The 27994-nt window shown below is 39.2% G+C and overlaps 1 protein-coding gene across 1 annotated transcript; it reads left to right on the top strand.

Annotated features, from left to right (window-relative positions):
* Nucleotides 1-1267: 1267 nt before the first annotated feature.
* Nucleotides 1268-27644, top strand: blnk (B cell linker; the record flags this gene model as incomplete). Its single annotated transcript, XM_080507385.1, has 24 exons — nucleotides 1268-1336; nucleotides 1444-1506; nucleotides 12637-12683; nucleotides 17014-17079; nucleotides 17713-17759; nucleotides 18865-18908; nucleotides 20051-20162; nucleotides 20322-20425; nucleotides 20504-20576; nucleotides 20651-20734; nucleotides 22016-22041; nucleotides 22141-22169; nucleotides 23072-23128; nucleotides 23297-23321; nucleotides 23413-23464; nucleotides 23550-23613; nucleotides 23695-23722; nucleotides 23799-23829; nucleotides 25491-25566; nucleotides 25665-25693; nucleotides 25780-25835; nucleotides 25918-26001; nucleotides 26128-26283; nucleotides 26892-27644. 24 exons carry the CDS (start codon nucleotides 1268-1270, stop codon nucleotides 27006-27008), a joined length of 1539 nt encoding a protein of 512 aa, XP_080363511.1. The 3' UTR covers nucleotides 27009-27644.
* Nucleotides 27645-27994: the final 350 nt, after the last annotated feature.

Raw genomic sequence — 27994 nt, 5'->3', positions numbered from 1 at the left:
TGGCGGATATTTACATCACAATATGACTTTATGTGCTGTTTTTTTTCCAGGATTCTGATTGGCTATCATGGCTTCATGCTCCTTGCTACACTGCCCCCTCCAGGTTTGACATGCTCATAGCAGCCCTGAACCAGATGTATATGTGGGTCAGAGTAAATGAAGAATTATTTATTTTTTTAACGTAGAGAGAGAAATATCCGTTTTTATTTTTTTAAACTGCATACGTGTAGACGTGGCCTAAAATGTGAGGTTATACACACAGGGGCAAACACAAGCCATGTTTACACGAACCTGGGTTTTCAGAAAAATGCATATTTCCCTCAAAAAATGTCTCGTCTCTGCGTCAACGCTACGCAAACCCATAGTAATAGAGTAGATGCAATACCTGCCCTGTAATCTGATTACCCCTCATGTGCCCTCTCACTTGTTACTTCTTATGGATGATCGTTAATCGCTGTGTAAAGTCGCTAATTTATTATGGAAGCAACAAAAATCTAAAATCGGAAGTTAATTAAAACAAGATCTGAAAGACCAGACTAGTTATACAGTTTAAGGATTCGTTTTTCTTGATAAAAACTTAGATAAACGTTGCACTCTGTGATAACTGACATCACCAAAATAGAAATCATTCAAAGAAATTCTCAGCTCTGAAAAAAATCTGAATGTTTCACGATATCGCTTATATTTCCTCTGCGTTGTTGAAATGTCTGATCATCTCCTCTATCAAACAAAGCAAGGCTCAAGGAGAAAGTTTCCACCCCAAAAAAAAAAAAAATGAGTTAAGGGAACAAACTCCTTCTTAATGACTTTCATTTGAGAAGTGCAGCTGCTCGCAATCTTTCCACTCGCGGCAAACTGGAATATTCTCGCCACTCAAATGAGGTTATAGCTGGAAATAAAAATAAATGTGCAGTAAATTACACAGTTTGTCTGACGGTAAATGAAGCATGCCTGAGCTCCGGGGTGAAAATAGAGTCCCGTTATGATGACACTTTCTTTTGGCTTTTAACAAGGAGTGACATTGAGGAAGTCCCTGCTTCCCTTTTCTGTTGCTTCTTGCAATCTCGGGCCCAAAGTGAATCTTTTCCGTTTTTCTTTCTCATGCGCCGCCTTATTTATGGATGAAGGAGAGGGAGTGAATGTGTGTTGGTTTTAATGAGGTGACCTCCCCGTGTGTGCTTCTGCCTGCCGTGGCTGCAGAGTGAGTGTGACGGGTCGGTTCATTACTGTACTTCCAGACGCTCAGGGCTTCCCCGCCGAGGCCGAGATGAACCTGCCGTCCAGAGAGGAGTGCGAAGGCTGGGACCCGGCGCAAGTGGCCTTCTTCATGTGCAGGGTGAGTTCACTGTGTGTGATCTCACTTTCCCGTGACCTCTGTGTCAGAGGGATAAAGTGTGTTCACATGTGAACAGTCGCCTGGATCAGAGTGTTTTCTCTCGTCAGAACAAAATGCCAGAGTGTGCAGTCACTGTGAACAGACTGAGAATTAATGGACACAGATTTCTGGTGAGTCTCTTTATTTTATTTTATTTTATTTTTTTAACCTGAATTCTTTCAGGAATTACTCTTTCATCCCCTCCACTAATCCTCTGAGGATCATATCAGGGTTTTGTTTGTGTTGAGTTCCTTATTTTAATTACATCAACATGAACAAAGCAATTATTAATATTTGGGATTACAGTCTTAAAATAATAATATAAAAAAAACAGCAGCCCAATGATTACATTTCCTCAAGCTGTATGTGCTAGTTTTTTCCTTTATAAACAACATTTTGTTACACTTTCTTTCCCCTCTTTGTCCCTGTCGCATTTAGATAAAAGGAAAGCTTTGAAAATTCTTTCTGACTGAATTAAAGCAAAAACGCGTCACTGACTGGTGTGGATTCGTGCTGCAGCGATGCAGATTCTTCCATAGTTGGAGAACAGAGTTTACCAGGTGTGAACTGATGTGACTGGTGAGAACTCGGCCGTTTGCGTAACTTCCCATGATCCCTGACTGCGTAACCAGCAGGTCCGCCTTATATGGAAGCCAGTAAATCCTGTCACAACTTCTGCTTTTCGCATGACTGTCACTGCATCCTCTCAGTCATCCAGGCCACATGCACCTTCACAGTGAAACTGGGCTGTGGCTAAAGAAATGATTGTCCTGGCTAATTTAAAGACCACAGAAGAAGGAAGCAGACTTTATTATCCCTGTGAATTAACCTGTGAACCTCCCAAACGGAAACTCGCTTTTCTGTTCCTAACCTCTCGAGCCACGTTTACACCACAACGCTTCAGGTGATAATGCATCATTTTTGCATTTCGTTTCAGAAAAGTTGCATTTTCAGAGGCTCCGAGCACCGTTGTCATCTAAACAGATACACAAAACGCAATGAAGGTTTTCTGTTTTCACTTGAAAACGGGGCCTCGGTCAACCACTGCACAGAAACAATTGTATCTATTGGCTGATTGTTCGCTTTTCTCTTAATTTGCAACAAATATTGTTCAAAGCATGATGATTTTCAAGTAAAAGGGGGAAAAAAAGTCCTCATTTTCTAGTAAAACGCTGCGCACGGAAATTAGATTCTAACAATAATGATGTAAAAGGGTAGGATTAAAAAAAAGGTTAAAGTCCTTCCTGCACATAACACACACATTTTAAAATTGCAGTGTATCATGTGAACTCTGGAGGACAGATTTGGAGGATTCTCTCTTTTTTTAATTCTGTTTGTTTCTCTCGTTTCTTTTTTCTTTTATATGTTTCATATATAAAGAAAGAAAGAAACAAAGAAAGTATATTCAACCATTTGTTGATCAGCTAACCAGATATGTTAACTTTTGTCTTTCACTTTTTTTTTTTTCAAAATTAAAGATTTGATAATAATAGTCAACGATTACACCCGCAACATGTCAAATAAGTCTTTTTAAGGTCCTTTCTTACAAATTCTGTATTATATTGCATGACAGTAGTCATCTATTTTAAAATATTCTACATTGCATAGAAATTCAGTGAGCAATATGCTTATTCTAGGAAATCTGTGAGCCATAAATCATTAAATATGTGTGAATTGGACCCGTATTATTTCATTGCCTGTAAGATGAAGATGAAGGTTAGTTTTACTGACTTCAAAAAGTCCTTTAATATCTTTCAATAACACCCAAAGTTACATGAGGGAGAAATCAATTTAAATAGTTTTTTTTAATTATTATTAATAGCAGAAGTGTGGGTTTATATCTCCCAGATATTTAGTGTTTTGAGGATTTCATAATGCTTGAGTAAGACCTTGTGCATCCTTTAAGTGGCCACTTTTAAACACTTCTTGTCAGGAAGCAGGAATCTGTATATTCATTATTGACTGACCATGAGCTGATTCCAGTTTTGGTGAGATATTGCATTACTGTGGGACTTTCTCTGTATTTTCTGCACCGTGAGGCTTTTTATGAGATGGTTTAATGTTTCAGAACGGCGGTTTTGATGTGAGAGTTGCTGGCCCACATCTGAAAAGTGCATATCCAGTATGTTGATCGACGGACTCCACAGCAACAGATGCAGATGCAAGCACAGCAGAATTTTATTAAGCTCCATGTAAACCCAAGCTTTGTATGGAGTGCTTGCACACAGTTGAAGCAGCCTGCAGCAGTTCATATTTCTGTTTGCAGGTTTTGATTCAAACCAAGCGAGCAGCGTCGCTCCGGGGGGGAGCCAAGCATTTTCATACAAAGAGTGCAGGTATTCAGTGTCTTGGAGATATGTTAAGTGCTTCGTATTTCATATGGAAATATATCTCAACAATATGCACGGGAATTTAATTTACAGCAGAAAGTATAATTAGTGAAAGCTATCTTTTTATTTAGTCTTAATGATAGGATAGGGAATTTTTGAAATTGCCTTTTATTTTCACTAGGATCCGATATTGAATAAGATGCTGGACAGATCTGCTGACCATTGCAGCGAAAACAAAGAGTGACACACGCTCAGACAAACTCACACCTACAGGAAATCAAGAGAACATTTTAGGAGAAAATTCCTCCGACGAGGAATTGAACCAGAAAAAAATATTCTCTTTGAGATGAGAGTGCTCACGTCTATACTAAAATCCCTCTGACTGATCCAGATGCTCTTCTATTTCAGTCTTAGTAATGTATAAAACAACAATCTGAACAAAGTATAAAACAGTACATCTGTATCTTTCATAGTTTCAGAGAGATGTGAGTAAGCGTGATTTAAACAACACTCGAAAAATCATACCTGCATTTTACAGATTTATATTAGTTGACCCATATTTAATAACTAGATGAAAGCATTCCGTCGAGTGGAGCTCAGCATCTTCTCACTGTGACATTTAATAACTGAATGTAGTGGGATTGTAATAAACACAAATTACCACAATAATATAAGCTGTAACAGATCCTAATGTTCCATGGAGATATGGTGATTTTTGATACATTAATCCACTTGATTTGCAAACAATGTTCACTGACTTTAAAATCCTGACACATGTTTAGTCATACAATGGAGGTGAAATTTGCCTACAAGGGATTAAATAATCCAAAAACCCCTTATAATTTCAAGAATCCTGACCATTTAATGAGACAATGTCAAACGTCCAGTTTCATCTCAGATGAGTCAAAAGTGTGAACAAAAACTGCAATTGAATTAGGAGATTTAAACCTAATCTGTGTTCAAACTGTGTGTAAAAACCACAGTATTGGAGAAGCAACAGATGAATAAATGTGTGACTCAGGCCTCAAACGTCTCAATATCTCAAGGGAAAGCACATCGTTTTTAGCTGGTTGATGTGAACCGACGCCCAAAACACAACGAAAGTGTCACGTTTTCACTTGTAAATGGGCCTGAAAACGTTTTTTTATTTTATTTTTTTTAATAAAGTAGTCTCAGGAAACATGAACAGCTGTGGCTGGGCTTTGGCAGCTGTACATAATAAATTGGCTGGTGAGTGTGTTAGCTGATGGATGAGGGGGTCAGCATGAGGTGAAGTGAGCACGATTCATCTTTCCCTGTCCTTGTGTGTCCTTGCACCTTGTCTTCATCATGCGAATTAGACCGGACAACGTTAATATTTAATCAGAAATCTGCATCCTCGTTTATGATTCATGGTCGGATCCCTTTCGCTTCAAAGAGTCGCCACCGAAGAGACACATGTCACTTTGCAAACTGGTCTTATCTCGAATATCCTGTTGAAAAAGCTGAGTTTTTGTAGGCGGCGCCACAAATGTGTTCCTGCTCATTGCACACGTCCAGTTCCTCTTCTAATTTTGACCAACCTCAAATTGCCAAGAGCAGTGAAATCTCACTTCCTTTATTTCACCGAAACAATGACCTGGAGGATTTACTGTAGCTGGTCGCGTGTCGCACACACAGTTTGGTCATTTTACCTCAAATGTATGCAGCAAAGTGTCGGGGGGAAAAAAAGTACGGTACCTGAAAAAGTGGATAAAAGCAGAATTTAATTAAATGATCCATGATACCATTGTGCAGCTATGATATAAATCCTTCCACTAATCATACATTAGATTTTTTTTACTGGAATATTGGGAGTAGAAAAATACTGTACTCTCGACGATGAATTATGCTTGAATTAGCTTTAACAGTTCAAAAATAGCTAATAAATAGTACCCATACTTGTATTTGTCTATTAAAAAGTGGTAAATGTGCATGTCTTGTTGTGTAAGAATATGTACATTTTTTTAAATACTAAAATATCATTGCAAAACATTTTTACATGCGATGAAAACAAGTATACTAATCGCAGTTTAATATTTCACTATTTTTAGCTTAAAAGATCTTTAAATTTGTTCAACTTCTCGCTGCAATGATATGGAATATATGTTACATGCACTTGAGCCATTTATTTATTTATTTTCAAAAAGCGTCCCAATGAAGGCATAATTTTCCAAACCTGCACCAGTTTTAAATGCACAGTGCTGTGTTCAAGTACAGTTTTTCCTAGTTCATTTATTATATTTATAAAACGCCCCATAAGGACATTGTACTTTATCAAGAGAAAGACATAAAACACCATCATGAGCACATCTTTCATTGTTTATCATAAATAATATGACTGTAGTCCAGATACCGTTAAGAGTTTAAAAGAAAGAGGAAGAAAAGCAAAAGTCACCAAATACTGTTACTTGCTCAATAAACCGTTGAAAATTGTGTCACAGTTTGATCTTTTTTATCACATTTTTTAAACAGAAGTATCAAAGAGATACTCTGAGAAAGTGGAAATATTCCAAGAGAAATTGGGCAAAAACTCCTCAGTGTCTGAGACTATGTGAAACGTTTAAAGCTGAAGTGTCACATTTGTCATGATTTACACATATTGTACAATTCCGACATAAGCAGCACCAATGTTCTTCATGTTCTTCAGGAAAAAAATTACCAAATAATCGATACTGGGTTAGAAGTACACAAAAAAACAAAAACAAAAAACAACTGTGTATCAGTGTATTACATGCAACATAGATTTTCTCCAACAACTCAGACCCACATTATTTATTCATCATCATCATTATTATTATTATTATTATTATTATCATCATCATCATCATCATCATCATCATCATTATCATTATTATTATTATTATTATTATTATTATTATTATTATTATTATTATTATTATTTAAAAATGGCAGAGGGATGTCATGCAGTGTTTTACCTCTGCAGGAATCAGAACTCTGGACGCATTTACACAACGCCGTTTCAAGAGTAAACACAGTTCTTACATTTCCATTTCAGAAAAGCTTCACTTTTCCACTACAACATTCTTAAAACAATGTGCGTTTATATGGAAATGATGAAAAACTGAAAACTGTAGATTTAATGTTAGGCCACTCGTAGGTGGTGATTGATTGTTTTTATAATGAATCCACACACATGCACAGAATAGAATAGAATAGAATAGTACTATTAAATCCACAAAAAGAGGAAAAACACCAATAACCACCCATCCCTCATCAAGCATTATGTCATTGATCTGATCCCTCATAAACATATCGCTCAAATGAAAAAAGAATGACAGAAGGGAAAGAAAGAGACAACAGGTCAATACAAACAGAAAGCTCAGTGGAAATAATTCATTTACCACAGATGAGTATGGACAAACATTTCAGAAAAGTTGCTTTTTCCCCCCTTTTCCATGGAGATGGAGTCAGTTTTTTTTTTTTTTCCAAAAAAAATTACACCTTGGGAGCCATTTGCAAGAAGGTGCATTTTCCATTTTTCCAATCTTTTGCGCCAGTGAAATAGTGTAAATGACAACATGACTACTTCTCCATATTAACCATTTGTTTGAACGATTTTCTCATCAGATTATATATAGAATGAATGCTACACATACAAAAATAAAGAAATAAATCAGTATTTTTTTTAAAAGTCTGGATCTTTAAATGTGTAATACTTCCCAGCACCCTCACTATTAAGGCACATCAGGACAGTACTTTCCACACATGCATTACTATAAATGTTCTTTTGTTTGTTCTTCCAAAGCCTATACAGAGCAGCGGTACACACTCATCACCGCTCAACATGCTGCGGATGTGTTGGAAGAGTGAGAAGAAAATGTTAAACTAAGTCATGTTTGAGTCATCAGGAGCTCAGCGTGTGTCTGAGGGCAGCGAGGTCTGTACTCCGAGCTCTGAATGTCATCCAGCCAGTGAGCATCGCCTTTGGCTCACTCTACATATTCATGTGATGTTTATACAGTACATGGAGCGGAGGTCAGGAAGTAAAGAGTCAGCTCTGTAAAGCTTAATCTCTCTACTCCCACAATGTCGGTTCACAAAAAAGAAAAAACACACAATCTCATTCTGTCTGGGTGGTGGCAAGACGAACGTCATCTCCGTCTTTTTGATGCTTGGTCAGCTCACGCAGGTTAAAAAGAGAGATGTAGCAGATCAGAAGAGCTGTCAGCATCCATCTCTGTGACGAGTGTGTGTGTGTGTGGGTCTGTGTGTGTGAGTCAGTCGTGTTCAGGCTCCACGCGCCACATCAACATTACAAAGGACAGTCACAACGGACAGCATATGCACAGATCTACCTCGGTACATGTATCACATGTTCACTTTGTTGTTGGAATCAAACGTCCACAGTGGCATGCTGAAATATAAATGATGTGGGCTTAGCAAAGACGGAACGTGTGAAATGTGAGAGGGATCAGGAGTTAATTCCAGTTTAAAAAATGTTTTTTTAAATCACATTAAGCCTGAATTTGCTTGTCACGTCTGTAATCGTAGAACATTTGGTGCAGATTTGCAGACGCGTGGAAAGTCTCCAGCTCAGTGACGGGCGTGAGGCCCGGTGCAGGAACCGTGACAGGACCAGAGGTGATTCTATGGCCGCTGGCTGCCGTGAAACGAAACTCATTTCAGCAAAAAGGCATTAACAGATGTTGTATATGTCAGAAACCTCCCCCTGCATGGATAGATAGAAACAACAGTGGTGGACATCTACTCTTCACTGGCTCTGAGATTAAACACTGACATAACACACACTGCTGCAGCTGTTGACAGCCGGTGTGGGCTTTCGATTCATTCTTTCCTTTATATATATATATATATATATATATATATATATATATATATATATATATATATATATATATATATATATCCAACATGTGTAGGTGTTTGAATGCCATGATTTATGGCTGTTCATTTGATCATTACTGTCTGTAGCATGCATCATCAGTGGTACAAACCAAAGGAAGGTTTGTGGCCGAACATGGTGTGTATTTTTAGCCACATGAACATAGAAGCTCAGAGGAGGAAGGAAGGAGGAATAATTTAAAAAAAAATAATGTTGAAACCAGCATTAATAAACACATTGCTAACACCAGACCGTGTTGATCATATGACTCCACGACCCATCAACGCCATCAACCCTGCATCTGCATTTGTGAATCGCTCAGTGATGAAGAGGACTTCACGTCACACTGAAGCCTGATTAGCAGAGATAATGGGGCAGGAGAGGATCCTTTAATCGTGCATGTAAAAGCCTGTGGAGTGTTTTAGAGACTCTCATGGATCTGCAAGCACTACCTTCAGACTAAGATAATGTGAAATCTGTATTCAGATGGTAAAAAGGAAATATAGATCCTTTCCACAGAGGATTCCAAAGCTTTCACATCTAATGGTCGAACATCAGTACGTTACCCAGCTGTTGATAATGTGAGTAAAGCGAAGAACAAAGTAAAATACAGACAGATAATAGATAAAGGCTGGCTAGCTGGAGTATGACTTATGCCTTTATGTGCTATGAATACATAAAAACTGATATAAATACATCTAAACTGATAGGAATACCTGTAAGCTGATATAAATCCATGTAAACCACAAAGTTTGGACTGTGATGATGAGGCTTAATGTATATTTTCCATACTTATGAATACTACACTGAACCAAATTTTAATCACCACACTTTTGCTTTTGCTCCCAATTCTCGTCATGAGATGAACTCAAAGATCTGAGACTTTTTCTACTTGCAAAAAAGATCTATTTATCTCAAATTTGCCTAAATCTGTTTTAGTAAGCACTTCTCCATTGCCAAAATAATCCATCCAGTAGTAGTAGTAGTAATAGCAGCAGCAGGTGTACTAGTACTAGTAGTCATAGTAGTAATAATAGTAGTATAGGAAACAATTCAATTGAACTTTATTCATATATCGCCTAATACAACAAAGTCATTTCAGGGGACTTTTACAGAGAAAGTCCAACAAATCCAAGAGAGAGAGAGAGAGAGAGAGAGAGAGAGAGAGAGAGAGAGAGAGAGAGAGAGAGAGAGAGAGAGAGAGAGAGAGAGAGAGAGCATGGTCTCGGAGAAAGGCAAATATTAGCGACATGTAATAGTGACACATGGTGAGTGAGAAAGGAGTTGGAGTGTTTCTTACTAATATTCCCTACAGGAAGCATGTGAAAAGTATTGGTCCTAAAACAGAGCCCTGTGGAACTCCGTGTTTTAGTTTCGCGTCACCCAAAATTACACATTAACTTAAGTCATAGAAATATAAAAAAATATAGATATAATCTGTGCAGTAGATCTGTAGTTTTAAACTTTATACGTTGTGGTGTTTTTGCTTGTCCTGTTCTCAAAATTAACTCCTCAGTTAATCTCCAAACGTGCTGATCGGACTGTGTGTGAGTCGTGGGAGCGTTTATGGTGGTTTTGCCTCTCGGTGTGGGCTCCAGGTCGACGGTACAAAGGAGAACGCTGCAGATTGCAGAGCTGTTGTGTCTCATTCGAACAAGCGCAGACATTCCCATAAATAATTTAATGTGGGAGCAGTGCCTGAGTATTCACTGGGGCAGGTTATTCGATATTTTATTCGGTGTCAGAAGGCTAAGTCTGATTTCATACGCATGCTTTTTTCTTTTTCCCTCTGCTGTAAATTGGCCCAATGATCAAGTGTGTCTCTGTGAGTTCAAGGTTCCGTTCTTTGAAGGAGGTGAAGCTTTTCATATTAAGTGATCTCACTGTCTGATTTACAAATGATTAAATCACAAGCTGTGCTTGAAGGGCTTCCGCTCCGCTACCGGCTTATTCCTAGAGGTAATACATGCTTTTGCAGCATCAAGGTTCTCATTTCTAAAGGTAACGGCAGGAAAGTAGTAGCACACAAGCTGCATCACCAACATCCTCCCTGGAGAATTTCTCACGGAATTCATAAAAAGACCAGAGAACATGCTCTGCGATCGAGTGTGGGCAATTCAACAATATGTCCTGACGCTTATGTTTCACGTGTTGATAAAGGAATTCCTGACGAGCGAATCCCAACTTCCCCAAATGTTCATTGTCACGGATCCTCATTACTTTACTGCAAGATTTAAAACAGAGAGGAAAAGAAGTAACGACCTGGAGCAATGAATTATGAATGAAGAGTTGAATACATAATTTAGTGGTATTCCTTGCATATTTTATGGAAATCGTTTTCCTTTCATTTAAGAATCACAATTGCCGTACGGCAACACAAGACATTTGAAAGCAACCGAAAAGAAGGAAAACAGACACATACAGCTACTTTTTTTTTTTTTTTTTTTTTTTAAGTTGATGATTTAGAAAATTGTGTAATGTGAGTAGTGGTGTTGTGCTGGTTAGAAAACTTAGCCTGAAGGTCAGCGGCTTTTATTAAAACAAAATTGGAAGCGTGCAGGCAACAGCGTTTCAAAATCCGGCTCATTTATTTTCTTCGCTTTATTGTGTTTGCTTCCGTTTGATGTTGGGTGAGAAATTGTTTGCTATCAGCCGGGTCCACATGTTGTATGAGCCTTTAATTATCGCCCAGTGAGGCTCGGCGGTGGTCGGCAGCAGCCGTAACAATATGACACACAGTTCTGACTGAACCCAAACAGGGTTTAGTGGATTTCAGGCTGAAGAAGAAATAACTCCTGCTTGGTGGGATCTATGTGCACATGTTATGAATACCAAGTACAGAGATCAAATTTGCAGTTAGCGTGATTCATGAGACGCGAGCACAGTTTGAGCCAGAATGAGGACTGGTCGCCAGTCTATCAGGACACGCGCAGAATCACACCTATGAGCAGCTTAGCGTCACTAATTAACCTCTTGTGCGTTTATTTATGTACATAGTTGTATTCACAAAATCAAAACTTATCAAAGTGGCGAGTTTCACCGTGAAGGCTTGAAAAGCAAAATATGGTCATAACTGAGACATTGAGCATTAAACTTCACATGCTGTCTCCTCTTGCCTGTCGTGATCTCCTCCCCTCATTATTTTAATGACAAATCAATAATTATACAGGCAGTTGGACTTCCAGCATGTGACCTGTCCCTTTGAATTGATTCTCTTTCAGGGTCCATAATTTTTGTTGTGTCATTTGTCAACTGGTTCTGGCTGTCAAATAGACATCCATATGACAACCTGGATAGAAGGATGTAATATCAACTAGTCTTAGACGTCTATAGACCTTATTGCTCATCATTTCCTGCGTTTCTGCTGTTCACACTGGTTTTTTTAATGATTCTGTGTAAACTCAAAACCTTTCTGACATGAAAATAACCATAGACTGCCCCCAAGCTGCGCTATTTCTCTGCCTGTGGATCAGTGGAAGTGTATCAGTGTAGAGATGACTGATCTCCAGTAAATAGCTGCCGTATAAGATTCAACAAACGTGTCTGACACGTTTTTTTTTAAGTTTACTCAAAAGAACCATCCATACGATTGATTAAATCTTGTCTTTGTTGATTAACTCATCAGCACTTTATTTTTCTTTCATGGATTCCTTTTAATATCTTGTTCACTGGTTTCTGATCTTACCAGACCGCATTACTTCACTTTAGAACTTCGTCTGAAACCTTCACAAATCAGGTATTTATCAGAGTTACTCAGGTCGTGATGCTTGCAACTTTCACCAGCTTTCCTTCGCGGGTTTATTGTTTGTTTTGTATAAACATCACCCCTGGGATCAGAAGGTTTTAAAGCTGGGGACTACACAGGAACATGACCCTGCAGCTCTCATGGGAATTAACCTGAAAGACATTGTGAACTGGCCATTGGAGCGATGCTGCCATCTACTGTTTTTCTTTTGGTAGTGCAGACTTGTGTTGTGAAAAATTAATTTGTGAACTCTGCCCAACATCTCAGTTTATTTACACTTTTCCCTCTGATGTGTTTTTAGAACCTGTCTGACAGCGACATAAGCAAGTTTAGTCTCATCCACCAGCCGTGAGTAATGTTTGGTACCTTCAATCACACCCTTCCTTCTTTTACACTTTGTTTATTTTAATCCATCGCTTTCACTTTCACATTTCCATTTGAGGAACTTCACACTTTTCTAATTCACATACCCTTATTTCCATATTGTAGTGCTTATTACATAGCGACCCACGGCTATGTAAGTAGGCACGGAAATGACATTATATTGCGTGCGTGCATGTGTGTGGCTGCACGTGCACGAGTGTTTTGTTGCTGTGTTTTGTTCCGCTTTCTGCCCACACCTGTGTGTGTCACATAAAGTGATAGAGTCAGATTCAAAAACCTTTGTTATCTGATAGGATCTCCTCAACATTGCATTTATCCCATTTATGTCAAAAAAGTTAATAAATAAATCAAATCAAATAAGGCAAGTTTACTCCTATATAATATCATTCAGACACAAGGAAATTCACAGTGCTTTATGAGGAGCATGAGCATGTCAGCTGTTCTCAAGTGTTTAGGAAGTTTGTTAAAGTTGCTTCACTTCGTTTCTTCTGACTTAGTAAACCTCTTCCTGAGGACCTCGGGAGTCTGGATGTTTCATACTTTTCAAGTGAATCTGAGAAGAATTTAAGCTTGAAATCATTCAAAGTTTTCTGGAGCAGTAGTGAGATGTTGAAGTGGATCTTCTCCCAGGTATAATATGTTTTACCCTCTCTGTGTGTCTGGCTGACATTTCACTGAGACCTATAAACACAATGATACAACAATCCAGCTTTTGAAAATTAATGCATGAACAAGTTTCTCTGAATCTTGTTCGATCAGAAATCTGTTAATGCTGGCCATATATCTTGCTTTCGTAATTGCAAGATTACACCCTGATTTCTGCTTGATTTAATGTCTTGAGTGACACGAGTGAATAAGTGAATAGTAATAATAAAAGGAAATTCTTTCTTCGCACTCCTACTGAGAGCTCCAAGAAAATAAGGAATATTTACATGTAGGTTACCATTGGTGAAATTGATTTGTGCTATTTCAGCAGATATCTGTTGCCCAATGATTGGTCTTAATCAGGGTGATTCATGGTCAAATAAGCAGAAATATTGAGTTTGTATTTTTTTTTTCACTTTTTAAATCTGGCATTAATCACTCAATATGTCGACATCATGAGTCTTATTGTAAACGTAACATTTCTTTGCCTTCATCCGTTGTTTTTATCCGCAACTTCTATTAAAACATTTTTTTTTAAATCTGTGCCAAATGCAATTGCAACATATCAGCATTATAAACGCAGATTCCCCTTGTGTCCTCGAGTGTATTTACTTCTATTGAGGAAGGAAAACGTCATAAAAGACTTTTTACTGGTTGGTTACAACATATCAGACATGCAATGATGATCCAGATAATGTACAATATCATACTATTTCCAATTGGCACCACAGTGAAAACTACTGGATTTGTATCTGATTTAGGACTTTAGGTGAAAATGACCAGGGAGGAAATAGAAATAATCGGATTTGTGCTATTTAGATAGAAGAAAAAACTACAAACAAACACATAATTGGAAAAAAAAATCAAAAAGCTAGCATTGCTTGGTATTGTGTGATACTTTATACTTTATAAGTAAAAAGATGTGTCATGATATCAACAAAGATGCATATATTGCATGTTTTCTTTCTTTTTCGTTTCTTCATGTTGTGTTGGTCAATCTGTTCAGACTGCTGGCCCTGATGAAATGGCTAAAATATTTTAAGTAGCTCAAATTGCTAAAAGTAGATACATCCATTCAAACAACTGAAGCTGCAGATTTTCTGCAGAATTTTGTTTCTGTAAAAACTTAAAAAGTGTGAAATGGCTGAACTGCTAAAACAGCAAAAACAACTGAGGCTCCATTTACATGATGCTTCAAATGAAAATGCACCCTTTAGGGGCTTTTGTTTAAAAAAAAAAAAAGTTTCAGGTCTGGATGGTAATGTGTTGAAAATAAGGCGCTGTTTTCTTGTTTTTGCAATGAAACCACACACGTGGAGAGAAAAATACGCTTTAAACATCAACAGTGGTGAGTACACTAACATCCGTATGGACAGACGACCAAGTTAGATTGTTATGAGGGTTTGGATTTCCACAGTACTGTGCCCAGGCCATTTCTCTGCGTGGGACTGTATATCATTGTTGTGTCACAGGTGCAGCTTTGGTCTGCTGACCGAGGGATTCTTTCTAATTATGACTCATCTATAGACGGTTCCTCAAAAAAACCCAAGCTGCTTCTTTTCTTCGAGCACAATGGATGTTTCCAACATCAGAATGTGAGCAAAAGTGGACCGGACGCTTGCAATCATAGTGACAAGCGTCTCCATGGAGACCAAACATAAACGTTTGGGAGTGGGCCAGACAGGAAATAGATGTAAACTTGTTATTTTATATATAGATGAGATGTAGGATGACTTCAAATGTGGTCTTCCTGTTCAACCTTGAACACATACTGATACATTTACAACGAAAAATAAAAAAAAGAAAAGAAAAATACCCCTCACTGACTCAATGGTTCTCTGCAGCTGGTGTGATGATGGAGGAGGGGTCAGCTCAGTGATGCAAGAAGTTTTGCCTAGTGTGTGTGTGTGTGTGTGTGTGTGTGTGTGTGTGTGTGTGTGTGTGTGTGTGTGTGTGTGTGTGTGTGTGTGTGTGTGTGTGTGTGTGTGTGTGTGTGTGTGAAGAAAAGAGAAGTGACTCCTCTGACAGCAGCAGCCTGAAAACATTCCCTCCCCTGTGAGAGAAACGCTTCACCCAAATCTTCATTTACAATCCTGCCAGCAACCTGCTGCCACGCACCTTTCTTCTTCCTTTTTGTTCCCCGTCAGGTTTTTTGTCTTTTTTTTTACACACCAGAGGATGAATGAAGGCTGAAAATGCAATCACATTTCGGATTAAACATGAACGTGGAGACTTTGAGTAAACTCGCTGCTCCCGCCACAGCAAAGATCCGGTAAGAGGCTGAGCTTGGCTTTAAAGATTCTTACTCAATTGTTTGACATATTGATTTTTTTTGTATTGAGCTGTTGGAACAACAACAGCGTGATCACAATTAGTGTCATTTTGGCTCGATGATGCTTTTTCTGAAGCAACTGGTGTTTGGGATGAACTGAAACTAAGGAAAATGTTCAAATAATCCAGAAGCTCACATCAACTTTAACTCTACTGAGGAATAAACATAAAATGGTTTTGTCGTGTGTTTGTGTTCTTAAAGCCACTATCCTGTCACCTATCTAACAAGTTAAATCCTGAAATACAGGTATTTCAATGATAATCACACTTAAAGGTATAGTAGAGGATTTTCTTCTTCCGGGTGGATCATCAAAATAACTGGTCCTCCCAATTGTCAATCATTCTGGTGATATATGACGTAAGCCCGTCGTACGTGCCCGTCCCTGCGCGCATCTCACTCCACACGGTCCTCATCAAGCTGGTGGCCGACCCGACGCATTATTCTCGGACATTTTTACACAGTTTCACCCCCTCTGGTGCAAATCTTCTTGTAAAGTGAGCTTATGTGAGCGATGCCGACTTATGACTTGTAAACAGAGCGTGCACGAGGAGAACTGGGCTCGTGCATGTCTCTCGCACGCGTTTTAGTAGGCGTTCCGTCTCGGGAGCAGGTACAGCGTTGCGCATGCGCATTTTTTTCAAACGGTGGAGAGGGCGGTTCTTTCCTAAAATTCCTGAAAATCCTCCTGTATACCTTTAACTGGTATCGATTGACTGATTGATTAATCTATCTTTATTTTGAACATATAAAGAAAGAACCAAAACAAACTGAACATTTACAAGCAAACGGAGACAGCATAATCTGGATTTACGAGTTCGAGAAGGAAGAAGTTTAAACATGTTTAATCCTACCGCTTTTCATCTTTGACACGAACTTAAGGCTTAAGTCAAAATATGTTTGATTCCATCAATGTCAATACCCTAAACCCAAACATCAAGAGCTACAACTTCCTACTACAGCACATCCATCAATGAATGCAACACCAGAAGCAAACATTTTGGTAGAACTTCACCTGACGTTTGCTTGCCCTGCACCCGACCTTCGCAAATGCAAGATTTCTGTGTGTTTATGGTTGTCATGTGTTGAGAATTCCTGAGCTTCCAGCAACTGTGTTGCCGTCAGCAAACTGGATGTTGATCTCAACCTGCGTAAGCACTTCCTGCAACATGTTTTGAGATATTCCAGTATGAATGGGGCTTAATGTGGGTTGTAATTCATTTGAGCCTTGTTAGAACATCCATTTTATCCATTTGTTATTAATTATGCTTAACAAACAACTTTTTTTCCCCCTGAAACTCCAAATCTGATGTCTTCCAGGCAGCTGCAGAAGATCGTCCAAGACATCAAGAAAAATGACAGCAGCCTTCTGAACAGACTCAAAAGGTGGGTTTTCTCAAACATCAGCAGCTTTGTGAACACACTGACATTTTCAATGGAAACAAGTCACAGAGTGGAAGACAGCCTCTGTGTCTGTTTACGCGGGCAGCAAAAACATGTGAGTCGTCGGCTGGTCTATAAATTCTCCATGTGGTTTGTGTACATGCATCACTGGAGAATGCCAATTCCTCTTTCACAACCGTTTGGAATTGAAACGCAAGAGATGCCAAAAATACCTTGAACAGATGGCTGTTGTCTCACTTTCCTTTCCTTGCAATGAGTCCCCTCAAGACACGGAGCGATACCGACGTGTGTGTGTGGCAGGAGCCATTTAATGTCGTCTTGTCTGACACACACACACACACACACACACACACACACACACACACACACACACACACACACGTGTCTGTGTGTGAGTGTGGTCCAGGTTCACATTCAACAAGTCAACTATTTCCAACAGTTTGTGTCTGAGCTGAGCTGCTCACTGGTTCTTGTGTGTGTGTGTGTGTGTGTGTGTGTGTGTGTGTGTGTGTGTGTGTGTGTGTGTGTGTGTGTGTGTGTGTGTGTGTGTGTGTGTGTGTGTGTGTGTGTGTGTGTGTGTGTGTGTGTGTGTGTGTGTGTGTGTGTGTGTGACAGGCTGAAGAGCAAACCACGTCCGAACCTTCCGGCGAGGGACTACCGAGGTGAGACCATGTTTAACGGAAGACTGAGACTCAAGCAAACCTCTGAACGAACCAACAAATTAACTGTTTGTTTATATACAACTTGGCAAGACATGAAGTCGTGAGAATTCTAAAACAAAAAGCGAGTGGCGGACTGTTGTGTGACTTTCGGCCGTTTCCCACAGTGCGGCCTGTCAGCTGTATTACTGTGTTGCGTAATTTGCGGAAGTTCATCACTGAGTGGGAGGAAGATGCTCTGTAGTCTGCAAGAACTTTGGAAAACTGATTTATGAAGAAAAAAAAAAAAGGAAGCAAGAAAGCAGCTGAGATTAGCCATCACTGTTCAGACAGCAGCACACACATCGTTATATGGTTTTATGATGTGGTTATTGAAGGCTGCTTGTGCTTGACAGTGACGTGTCACTTTAAAATGTGTTTTCTCTGAATGAGGCCTCACATACTTTACACACAAAGGATGACACATTTTGACTTCCTAAATTCTCTTAAAATAACTACAACTGTTTGTTCTGGAGGAGTCAAAGAGACGCTTCAGCATGATTACACAACAAACAGCGACAAAGAGGGTTTTACTTAAGACAGCATCATTTAACAAAATCTTTACTGTTTGATGCTACGTATTTACAAACAGCTGGACCTCAGTTGTGCAAAATATTTTGATTTGGGTTAAAAAAAAAAATTCTTACATTAAAAACGGATTTTCCAGAATCTATCTATCTATCTATCTATCTATCTATCTATCTATCTATCTATCTTTCTGTTGTGTTACAGCATTGCAGTAGTTCCTTTATGGAAACTAATGGATCAACACAGAAAAAATAAAGATGAATAGATGGTATCTTTAATAATGGAAAAGAAGCAGGAGGAAGAGGCGTGGATGTTTGCTAACTGAATGCATGTGAAAGTCTATTTCATCAGAAAATTACCCCACTTGTTTCCAAGTGGGGTAATTGGAAACCCCCCCCCCCCCCCCCCCCCTTAGGTTGAGGGTTTGATATAAAAGTATACGACGCAGCAGCTCGGTGGCACAAATGATCACTTTGTGAAATCCACACGGGGAGCCCTCTGTGTTATTTCTGCTGACATGAACTCTTATCTCTGTTTACAGATGACAACAGGGAGAGCGATGATCAACTGTCCGAACCCGATTACGTGAGTTAGAAAGAAAGTCCAACTTAACGAATGTGTCGAATGTTCAGAAAGAAGTATGAATTTCATGCAACTTAACTATTGCGTTTGAATAAATATGAGCCCATTTTACATGGGATGTCAGCAACATGCTTCAGAATAGGTGGGACAGTTGCAACAAAAAATTTCTGTAATAAAAAAAAAATATATATATACATTATTTACTCATAAAGATTTAGTCAGTTTTCACTTGTGATATTGAATTCATTAATTAATTAATCTATATTTTGAATATACAAAGGAAAAAAGTATAACAGATTTCATTGGGCCCTACAAAATAGGTCACGACTCAGAAAGACTACATGTAAATGACATATATTGTCACTGGATTTAAAATGACTTCAAAAGGATTTGTAACCAACCACCTGTGATGTGTAAAAAGAACAACATTAGAATACTGAATATTCTTGGGGAAGTATTGAAAGGACTTCAACTTCTGCAGTAAATACTCACACTGCAAACACATACCGGTACTCACATTCACACCTCAACCACCATATAAAGACACCAATTAATCACAAATCCAATGAGAAAACTCGGTAAAAATTCACACTTAAAGAGAATATGCAGACTTCCTACAAGCCACTATCCGGCCTTGCCGCCTGTGATCAGGCAGCTTTGCATTAACCATACACATGATTTTGAGGTGGGTTCGACCACAAAAACGTTAATTGCTGCACTGTGTCAGGTTTGGCTCAGGAGAGGACTCAATGCGCCGCCGTAGGTGGAGCAGACGCTTATCTTTCCTTTCAATCAGCAAAAAAAAAACAAAAAGTCATAACAAAGTCCACAAGAGCACATGGGAACCATGAAGAGACGCTGAGAAGCCTGAACACGAGTCGCTGGAGCGCAATCCACACCGCAACACAGACGAAACTAAACTAAACACGAACCATGAAATCTATCTATTGCACACATGACATTTGAAAATACTTCAAAACGTCTGGTCTCAACATGTCGCCTCTGCATGATTCTCACCTGAATGAATGAGTTGCATGCCATTGTGTTAAAGTGGATTTTGTTCTTTTCTTTCCCCCCACCAAATCAGTCTCATCACGATTAGTCGTCGTAATCACAGCTATCTATTTGAAATGTTTTCCTGTCAGGACAATGATACGTACGATAATCCCCAAGAGGACGACAGCTACGAGCCTCCTCCCAGCCACAGAGTCTTCCCTTCAACTCCTTGTGTATCTTTTCCCACGGGGGAGTACCTCGGTCAGTACACTTTACTACAATCCAATGACTTTCCCTGCTCATTTTAAGCGCGTGTCCAACTCTGCAACACACACACACATACACACACACAGAGTTTTCGGGAGCTGCACAATATGCAAATGCAAACGTCCTGTTTCTGTTTCTGCTTCTGCTTTGCAGACAGCTGCCGTAGCCGGCCGAGCCGCCCCCCCAAGAAGCCCCTCCGCCCGGGGAAACCTTCCAAACAGCTGCCGCCCGAGCCCACGCAGGCCGACAGCGATGAAGTAAAGCAAGTTTGAGTCTTCGCATAGTGTGTTTTTAACCGCATCGTGACTGATGGGAATGTTCTCCGTGTCGTGCAGGACGACTACATAGATCCAGATGTGAATACAGACGACGACAACTACGTAGAGCCTGCGGAGAATACACCTGCCAGTAAGGACGATCACTGCCGTCCAGCCATTGAAGTGTGAAACAGCGTTTTGCGTGACGGCTTCCTCTCTGCTCAGATCCTTCGCCTCACATTGGGAGAAGAGCAGGAAGAGACCTTCCCATGCTGCCGCCGCATGTAGAGGAGCGTGTGCCCAGTCCCGGTAGGCAAAACGCCGTCTTCCCTCACCACGACCACGTCAAGACACATGATGAAACACAAACTGAAATTGTGCTTGTAAAAGAAGAACAAACTGCATGTGGTATGATCACATGATTCAATTCATGACTACATCTGGTGGCTGGTTGACAGATGATGCGACTTTTGTTAGTTGTGCACTAGTTTTCAAGAAGCTATTGGCTATTTCTAAAAAAAAAAAAAAAATGATCTCGAATGATAGGTTTAACGAATGAAGTCATTAGCGTTCATTTTCCAAGGACATTAGTTGATTGTGATGGTGTGTCACAGTTGGACTGGACTGGTTTGGTGACCAAATTTCAACTTTAACGACAGTGAGATGTTGCATCTTTATAAACTCATGCAGACAACTATCCTACTGTTTCTTCAATAACAATGTTCTCATTGACACCATTTGCTTTGGGGTTGTTTTTTTTAATGATTTTTATTGGGTTGTTTTTACTTATCTGCTGTGATTTTGGATTGTCACCAATTGGGTTTTTTTTTTCCAAGGAACTGACATCGTTTCAAGGTGGAAATGGCATGTTAATAGTTCTCCCCTATTGAAGACACATTAAACGCCTCTTTATTATCTTTGTCGTTTGTCTCTGTGGATTCCTTGATGGTCTTTTTGTGTGTGTTTAGTTTGTTTTTGGTTTAGTTCTTCCTGCCCTGTGGTGCCGTTTTGTGTATTTGTGGTTGTGGTTGTCATAAGCTCATTTATGAGGGGTTTTTCCTTCTGTGGCTGGTTGTTCATACAACATCTCGGTCATTTCTTTTGTGTATATTAGTGACTGTTTCACATCTCTTTATAGTTTTTATATTTTTATTCTTTTTTTGAGTCTATATGTTTCTTATTATGTTTTGTGTCTCTTTGTAGTTGTTCTGTTTTCAGTTGTTGTTTGGGTACTTTTAATGTCATTTTGCAAATAATTTTTTTCCCCTCTCTTATCGTCGGTTGTCTTCTGTGATGATTTTGATGTTCTTTCTGATTGAATTATGTTGCTTTAGCCAAGTTAACCATAGAAACAGGACCTATACGTTTGACATTATACCTGCTTCCAGGGCCGGTCATGGAGATACGCTGCTCCCAGAGCCAGATGAAGCCACTGTTTGCATGAAGTAAACAGAGTCTTGGCAAATGCAAATAGTCTCTATTGAGAGTCAGTCAAAAGTACTTTGTAGGAATACAGAAAAGGCCCGGAGCAGGTGCTATTGCATTCTGAGGATGGATAACAACTTGATTCTCACTCTTTATATTTTCTAGACTTTTATGAAGTCCCTGACAGCAAGGTCAGTTCTTTTCATTTCATCCAAATCAAATATGTTGATATATAATAATATGTTTATTTGACATCTGAAATGTATTGATTGTATTATATTTCATTACAGCAGAACTCCACTACGTCTTCAGCAAACAGGTCTGTTTGAAACGTCCATGAATCACTGTTGGTTTGTTCGTGGAACTGCATGTTTACTGAAGTATTTTTTCTTAAAACACCCTGTCCAATACAGTTCTCAAATATTCATAATATTTGTTCATGCTGACACAAAACAAATGTTTCTTCAGTTACTTTTGTGAGTTACTTATTGCTCCCTCAATGAGTATTTCCCAATCCCTCACAAACATTTGAAAACCCATCATATTGGTTGCTGGATTAAATTGTTAAAGAAAGAAATAACAAATTATCTTCATAATGTTATCTTATAAGGCCTTCTTTGGTCACCACAATCTAAAACTTTAGAGCAGATGTGAGAGGGGAATAGCTGAGGTGATTCAGAGAAAAAAGCAGCTGCAGATCAACTGTCTCTTCAAACATCTTCTTTCAGTAAATTGCTGAGATAAGTTTACTGTTAATTCGGTTAAACTTCATTTTGGCCCCAAATGACTTTACACATTGATGCTGATCATTTCAGTTCAATTCAATGTTGTTTCTATGGTGCCAAATACAACACAGTTTTTTCAAGACCCAACATGAGTAAGCAGAGGAGATGGTGGAAAGGATAAACTGTGTTTTAACAGGAACAAACCTGCAGAACCAGGCTGAAAGATGGAGACTTTCTGCTATTCAATTTGGGGTTAAGGGGGTAGAGTAGAGCAAAAGAAAGGAGAGAGAGAGAGACAGAGAGCAACAAACATAAATACAATCGTTGCAGACAAATGGGGGCAGGAAGCTCCGACCACCGAGTTCCATTTCCACAGTCAGAGATCCAGCATTTCCATTTGATTAAAACCTCTGAAATCAACTTTATACACAAATACATTTTGAACATTTTTCCACAGCCATATATATATTTTTAATTTCTTGTATCTGTCTTTCAGACTGTGTCCAATCCTCCCGAAACAGACACATTCTTTACCACCAAAACTCAGCCCAAGGTAAGACTTCAAACATCCAACTTAAAGGTACAGTACATAAATCTTTGGTAATACCGCTCGAGTCCAGTGTGTGTCACTGATGAGTGACGTCAATATTGTCTTTAATGTTGAGTCTCCACGTTGTCTCCAACTGCAACTAATTGTTTTGTTTTTTTTATTATTGTTTAGGCTGAATATGAGATCTCATTCGCCGGTAAGTGGCAACAAATGCTCAAGACCTCAATTTAAAAAGTTGCTCGACACGTTGCAGACGCAGAAGGAATTACGTCCTTGTTGTTTTACAGGTCCAGGAGCCCACGTGTGACGACGAATATGAAGTTTGTGATCCAGAAGACGGTGAGAGCCAAATTAAAGTGATTAAAGACAGAGCAACTTTTCTAATTCTGTCTCTTCTCTAATACACACTGCTATACACCTGCAGCCCCGGGAAACAAACCTGCGGAGGGCCCTCCTCCTCCTCGCTTACCGAAGCCTTTACCCAGAGAGTGAGTAGACAATTCCCACATGGTAAAACTGTTGGTTTTTGAGAAAGGAGTGACTGATTGCTATATAATTGTCTTCAACAGGAGGTCTCCAAAGCCACATGTAGCACCGGTAGGAAATTCAGCTTTTACCGTGTTGACTGTAAATGTGCTGCTGATTATCTCTGACTGTGATTTTTGTTTTGCAGAGACCTGAAGTAAAACCAAGGGCGTTTGACAGTAAGTGTTTCAATCAGGTGTTACGGGCAATTTGTGCCATTCTTCCTCTTTAGTTTTACAGCCAAAAGCACTTGTGTCAGTTGCTTTTGTGGACTCCCTGATGATTTGATTAGAGACACACGGGAGGCAAATTAACGACAAGATGTGAATAGAAAAACAAATATGAGGAATGCAGATGGTGCACTGCAGGGTTTAATCAGGTGACGCCATGCAACACGTGTAAATATAATGATGCAAAAAAAAAAAAGAAAAGGTGCAAGTGACTGGCCAGGAATTGCGTTGGCGGCAAGAGCTCCAGGCTCAAGTGCAAAGTACTAGGAACACAATTTCAAATTAATTTAGCTGTTTTAGTTTTTATAGCAGTTTTAGCTTTTTCAACCGACTTAGACTGATTCTGATAGTTTGGTTGTTTGAGCCATTTTGACTTTTGACCATTTTATCTGGTCATTTTAGGCATTTCAGCCTTTTAAAATGTTGAACCTGACCAATAGGACAAGAATTGTTCTACAAATAATTTTCAAAAAAGTTCAGAGATCCCCCCCCAAAAAAAACGTTTCAGAGATCCAAATACAGAGGAAGGAAAGAGCCACATGTGGCTCGAGAGCCACAGCAGCCAGACCCCTGCACTCGCCTATAACCATTAACAATAGAAGTACATTCATATGGAAATTCAACCATGTTAAATTGTTGTTACCAACTATAAAACTTGCATATTCTGTGGCTCTGACCTCCATTGTCAGAGCAAAGAATGCTCTCCGTTTTCCGACGGATGTAAATGACTCCATTTAGATCCGTCTTCACATTAGTGAGTTGAGGTCTGGTGCAACTATTGCTTAAGTAAAGTTTGTGAAAGAATAAAACCTGTCATCGCAGAATCATAACCTTTTGAAAAGCAGGTGACAGTCTACTTGTTGATCACTGATCATTTTTAGGCAATAAATGTTGTCGATAGCCTCTTGAAGAGGATTTTAATTTGAAAGTGCAGGTCATATTAAGACTTTCAACATCATACATTTTAGATATGTTTTTTTTTATGGCCAATAATTAAAGAGAAGCAGAATAGACTTTATTGTCATTGTTGAAAAGAAAGAAAAGTGCAATCTGTGAAAGTGCCACATTATAAATATAAGGAAGGAAGTAAAATGTTTAAAGGAGAACAATAAAATTCCTAAAATAACACTCAGCTATGAAAACCACACTCATACGACATACTGTACATACAACAGTTAGTTATTAGAGTTTCATTTCAGTTATGAGTTATAAGACTTCTTCAATCTGATAATGACCATGCATGGGGGAAAACCCTGTCCAGAGTGTTTTTGTCCCGGCCTAAAAAGCTACTTAAAACACATAACATATTTTTATTCTAAAATCCAACTCAATCAGAGCATCTAGCTTTTATGTATCGACTATGAAACTCTTGCTGCTGATGCTTTTGAGATCACAAATAACACGTCTCACACAAGTAGAACATATTTTAGATAATAGTTGTTGTGATATATAAGATGTGAAAAGCATAATTCAAGGTGTGTTGTTTAGAGATTAAAGCCATAGAGGTATGTAAATTTATCAAGTATATATTTCCTTATGATAATGATTAGCTATGTAATTTTAGCCTCCAGCAATCATGCTCATTTCACCTGTTTTATATATTTTGTCAGGTCGAACATTGCCTGTGGTTCACACTCACCAGAACCTTCCTCCGAAACCTTTTACACTGGAATTGAAACGACCAAAGTAAGAAAAGACATGACATTGCATGTTTATACCTTGCATAATGCTTAATTATGCTGCATGTTCACTATATTCCGTTTGGTCTGTCGGCGTCCCTACAGAGTACCTCTCCCACAGACTACCTCTCCCAGTAAGAACACCTCAACCTGCATCCTGCAAAGCAGCTTTTCACACTCTTCCATGCCTTGATATTTGGTTTGTGTTTGTTGTACCCAGAGCCGCCTGACAGAGAAAGTGTTTCTCCAGAAAATGGGTCAACAGACCAAGTCAAGGTATGCCTTTTGCACATTTCAATGCTGAACTTGACGTTCAAATGGAGAGAGGTGGTTGAAACTACCTCTGATTCCTCTCCAGGATGCGGATGTCTTTAGGAAACCCTGGTTTGCCGACACGTGCGATCGCAGGACTGCAGATGATGCTTTGTGTCGCTCAAACAAAGTGAGAGTCACACTCTTTAGAGGATTTTCCATCTTTTTGTGGTCCCTCCATGGCCTCGGCATTATGCGAAATGTCCTCCTTAACTCCCCCCACTGTGGGCTTTGATCGTGAACATTTTCCTCCCAGGACGGAGCGTTTATGGTGAGAAAGAGCTCCGGTCAGGATGCGCAGCAGCCCTATACATTAGTGGTGTTTTACAACTGCAGAGTGTACAACATTCCAATCCGCTTCATACTGAGCACTCAGCAGTTTGCTCTGGGACGAGAGAAGAAAGGAGAGGAGGTAGGAGAGGAGGGTTTATTTCTCTTTTTGACTGTTCACCTCGAGGTCTCATAATGCTTGCATACGCTTCTGTCTCTCCATAGTGTTGTGTTCTTTATACAGCAGGTTAGACGAGCAAAACACTTTTATGAATTTGCAAATAAATAAAAAAAAGTTTGGTACTGTGAAACAAGAACAAAACTGCAAGGCACTAAAATCAATATACATGGTTATTGTACAATGTCAGCTCATGTGGGACATGTTGAAGAAGGTTTTGAAATTAAATTATTGTTGAATTATTAGCAGCAACAAAGATATTGTTTCATTATCAGTGATTTTGATTCCAAATATTTCCTAAGTCTTTGTATATAGAATATCTTTATTGTCATTGTAACCAGTACAACAAAATGTAAAGGTCCGTCAGCCCATTGTATGTAAACATTCAAAATGTTACACTTATGGTTTCATCTGAAACATGAAACATCTTAATATCATCAATAAACCCAAGAAGCAGTGATTTCACATGGCAACTAAAGTGCTAAAGTAATCATCATGGTGATCAAGATCCATTTAAGAGTAGAAAAATATTGATGTTTCAGCCTATTCTCACTATCTTTGGCTTCTTGTAGTTTTTCAACAGCGTCTCCGACATCATTGAGAACCACCAGAGGATCCCGCTGGTTCTGATCGACAGTCAGAGCAACGCCAAGGACGCCACCAAGCTGTGCTACCCCGTCAAGCCCTAGATGACCCTCCACAATCGCAAAAAAAAAAAAAAAAAACAGCTGACAGTCAAGTGGTCAGGGCAGAACAACCCCGATCCCCTCAGAGAGCTGGCTCTTTATTGAATCGGCGGAGCTGTTCTGCCTCGTCGAGTCTGATTTGTTCCGTTTAGGACAGGTGCTTCATGTACAACGATTTCTGTATCGCCCAGCGGACATTTACAAGAGAAGCTCATGAACATGGGAGTGGTGATGTTGTGTACAGTCGTGTAGCTCATCATCTTAGGACAGTGACTGAAAGAAACCTATGGGCGAGACTTGTACAGTGTGTATTTAATGCTTCAGGAGTCACGTTCACCATTTCACACACTGAATGTCAGCTGACGCCATGCAAGGTGCTACCTTGATGTTACCAAACTTTGGCTCGGGGGAAAAACAGCATGAAGCACAACCACTGACCCGATGTATTAAAGGAGACGCCAACTGAGTTTTGTAAGATTCTTAATATTATGTGGCAAAAAAATCCATCATGATCATGAATGGACCAATTGAAGAATTGGGATAATCCAAAATGGGGTGTTATTTTGTTATCTGTTGCCCATTTGTCATTTGTTGCTGGTTCAGATTGATGACAGTGAGTTTATTCATATTGGTCAGGTTTAGTCCAGTTGAAAAATAAAACCCTTGTGTGAAGGTGTCAGTAAACGTTCTGCGGCTTGATTGCAGTCTGAATAAAACACAGACCATAAAGATCTTTATGGTTAAAATACAGTGGCCGGCGTCACACTGATGGTGAAACACTTCCTGCTGATGTTTTAACTCCTTTCATCGGCTGCTTTTGAGCTTTTTATTTGATCTCTTTTCATAGAGCCTGTGTTTAAATAGCCGTGTCGCGTTGATAAAGCTCATTTTTCTGGGACTCCTTCAGCCAAAACAGCAGCAACGGCATTTCACAGTGATGATAACAGTATCAAACAAAACAAAAGGGGTTTAAACAAATAAAAAACTTT

The sequence above is a fragment of the Blennius ocellaris genome (genome assembly GCF_963422515.1).
Source record: "Blennius ocellaris genome assembly, chromosome: 13".
NCBI classification, from domain to species: Eukaryota; Metazoa; Chordata; class Actinopteri; order Blenniiformes; family Blenniidae; genus Blennius; species Blennius ocellaris.
Note: the sequence above shows the minus strand (reverse complement) of the source record. Positions and strands in the feature narration are given on the sequence as shown.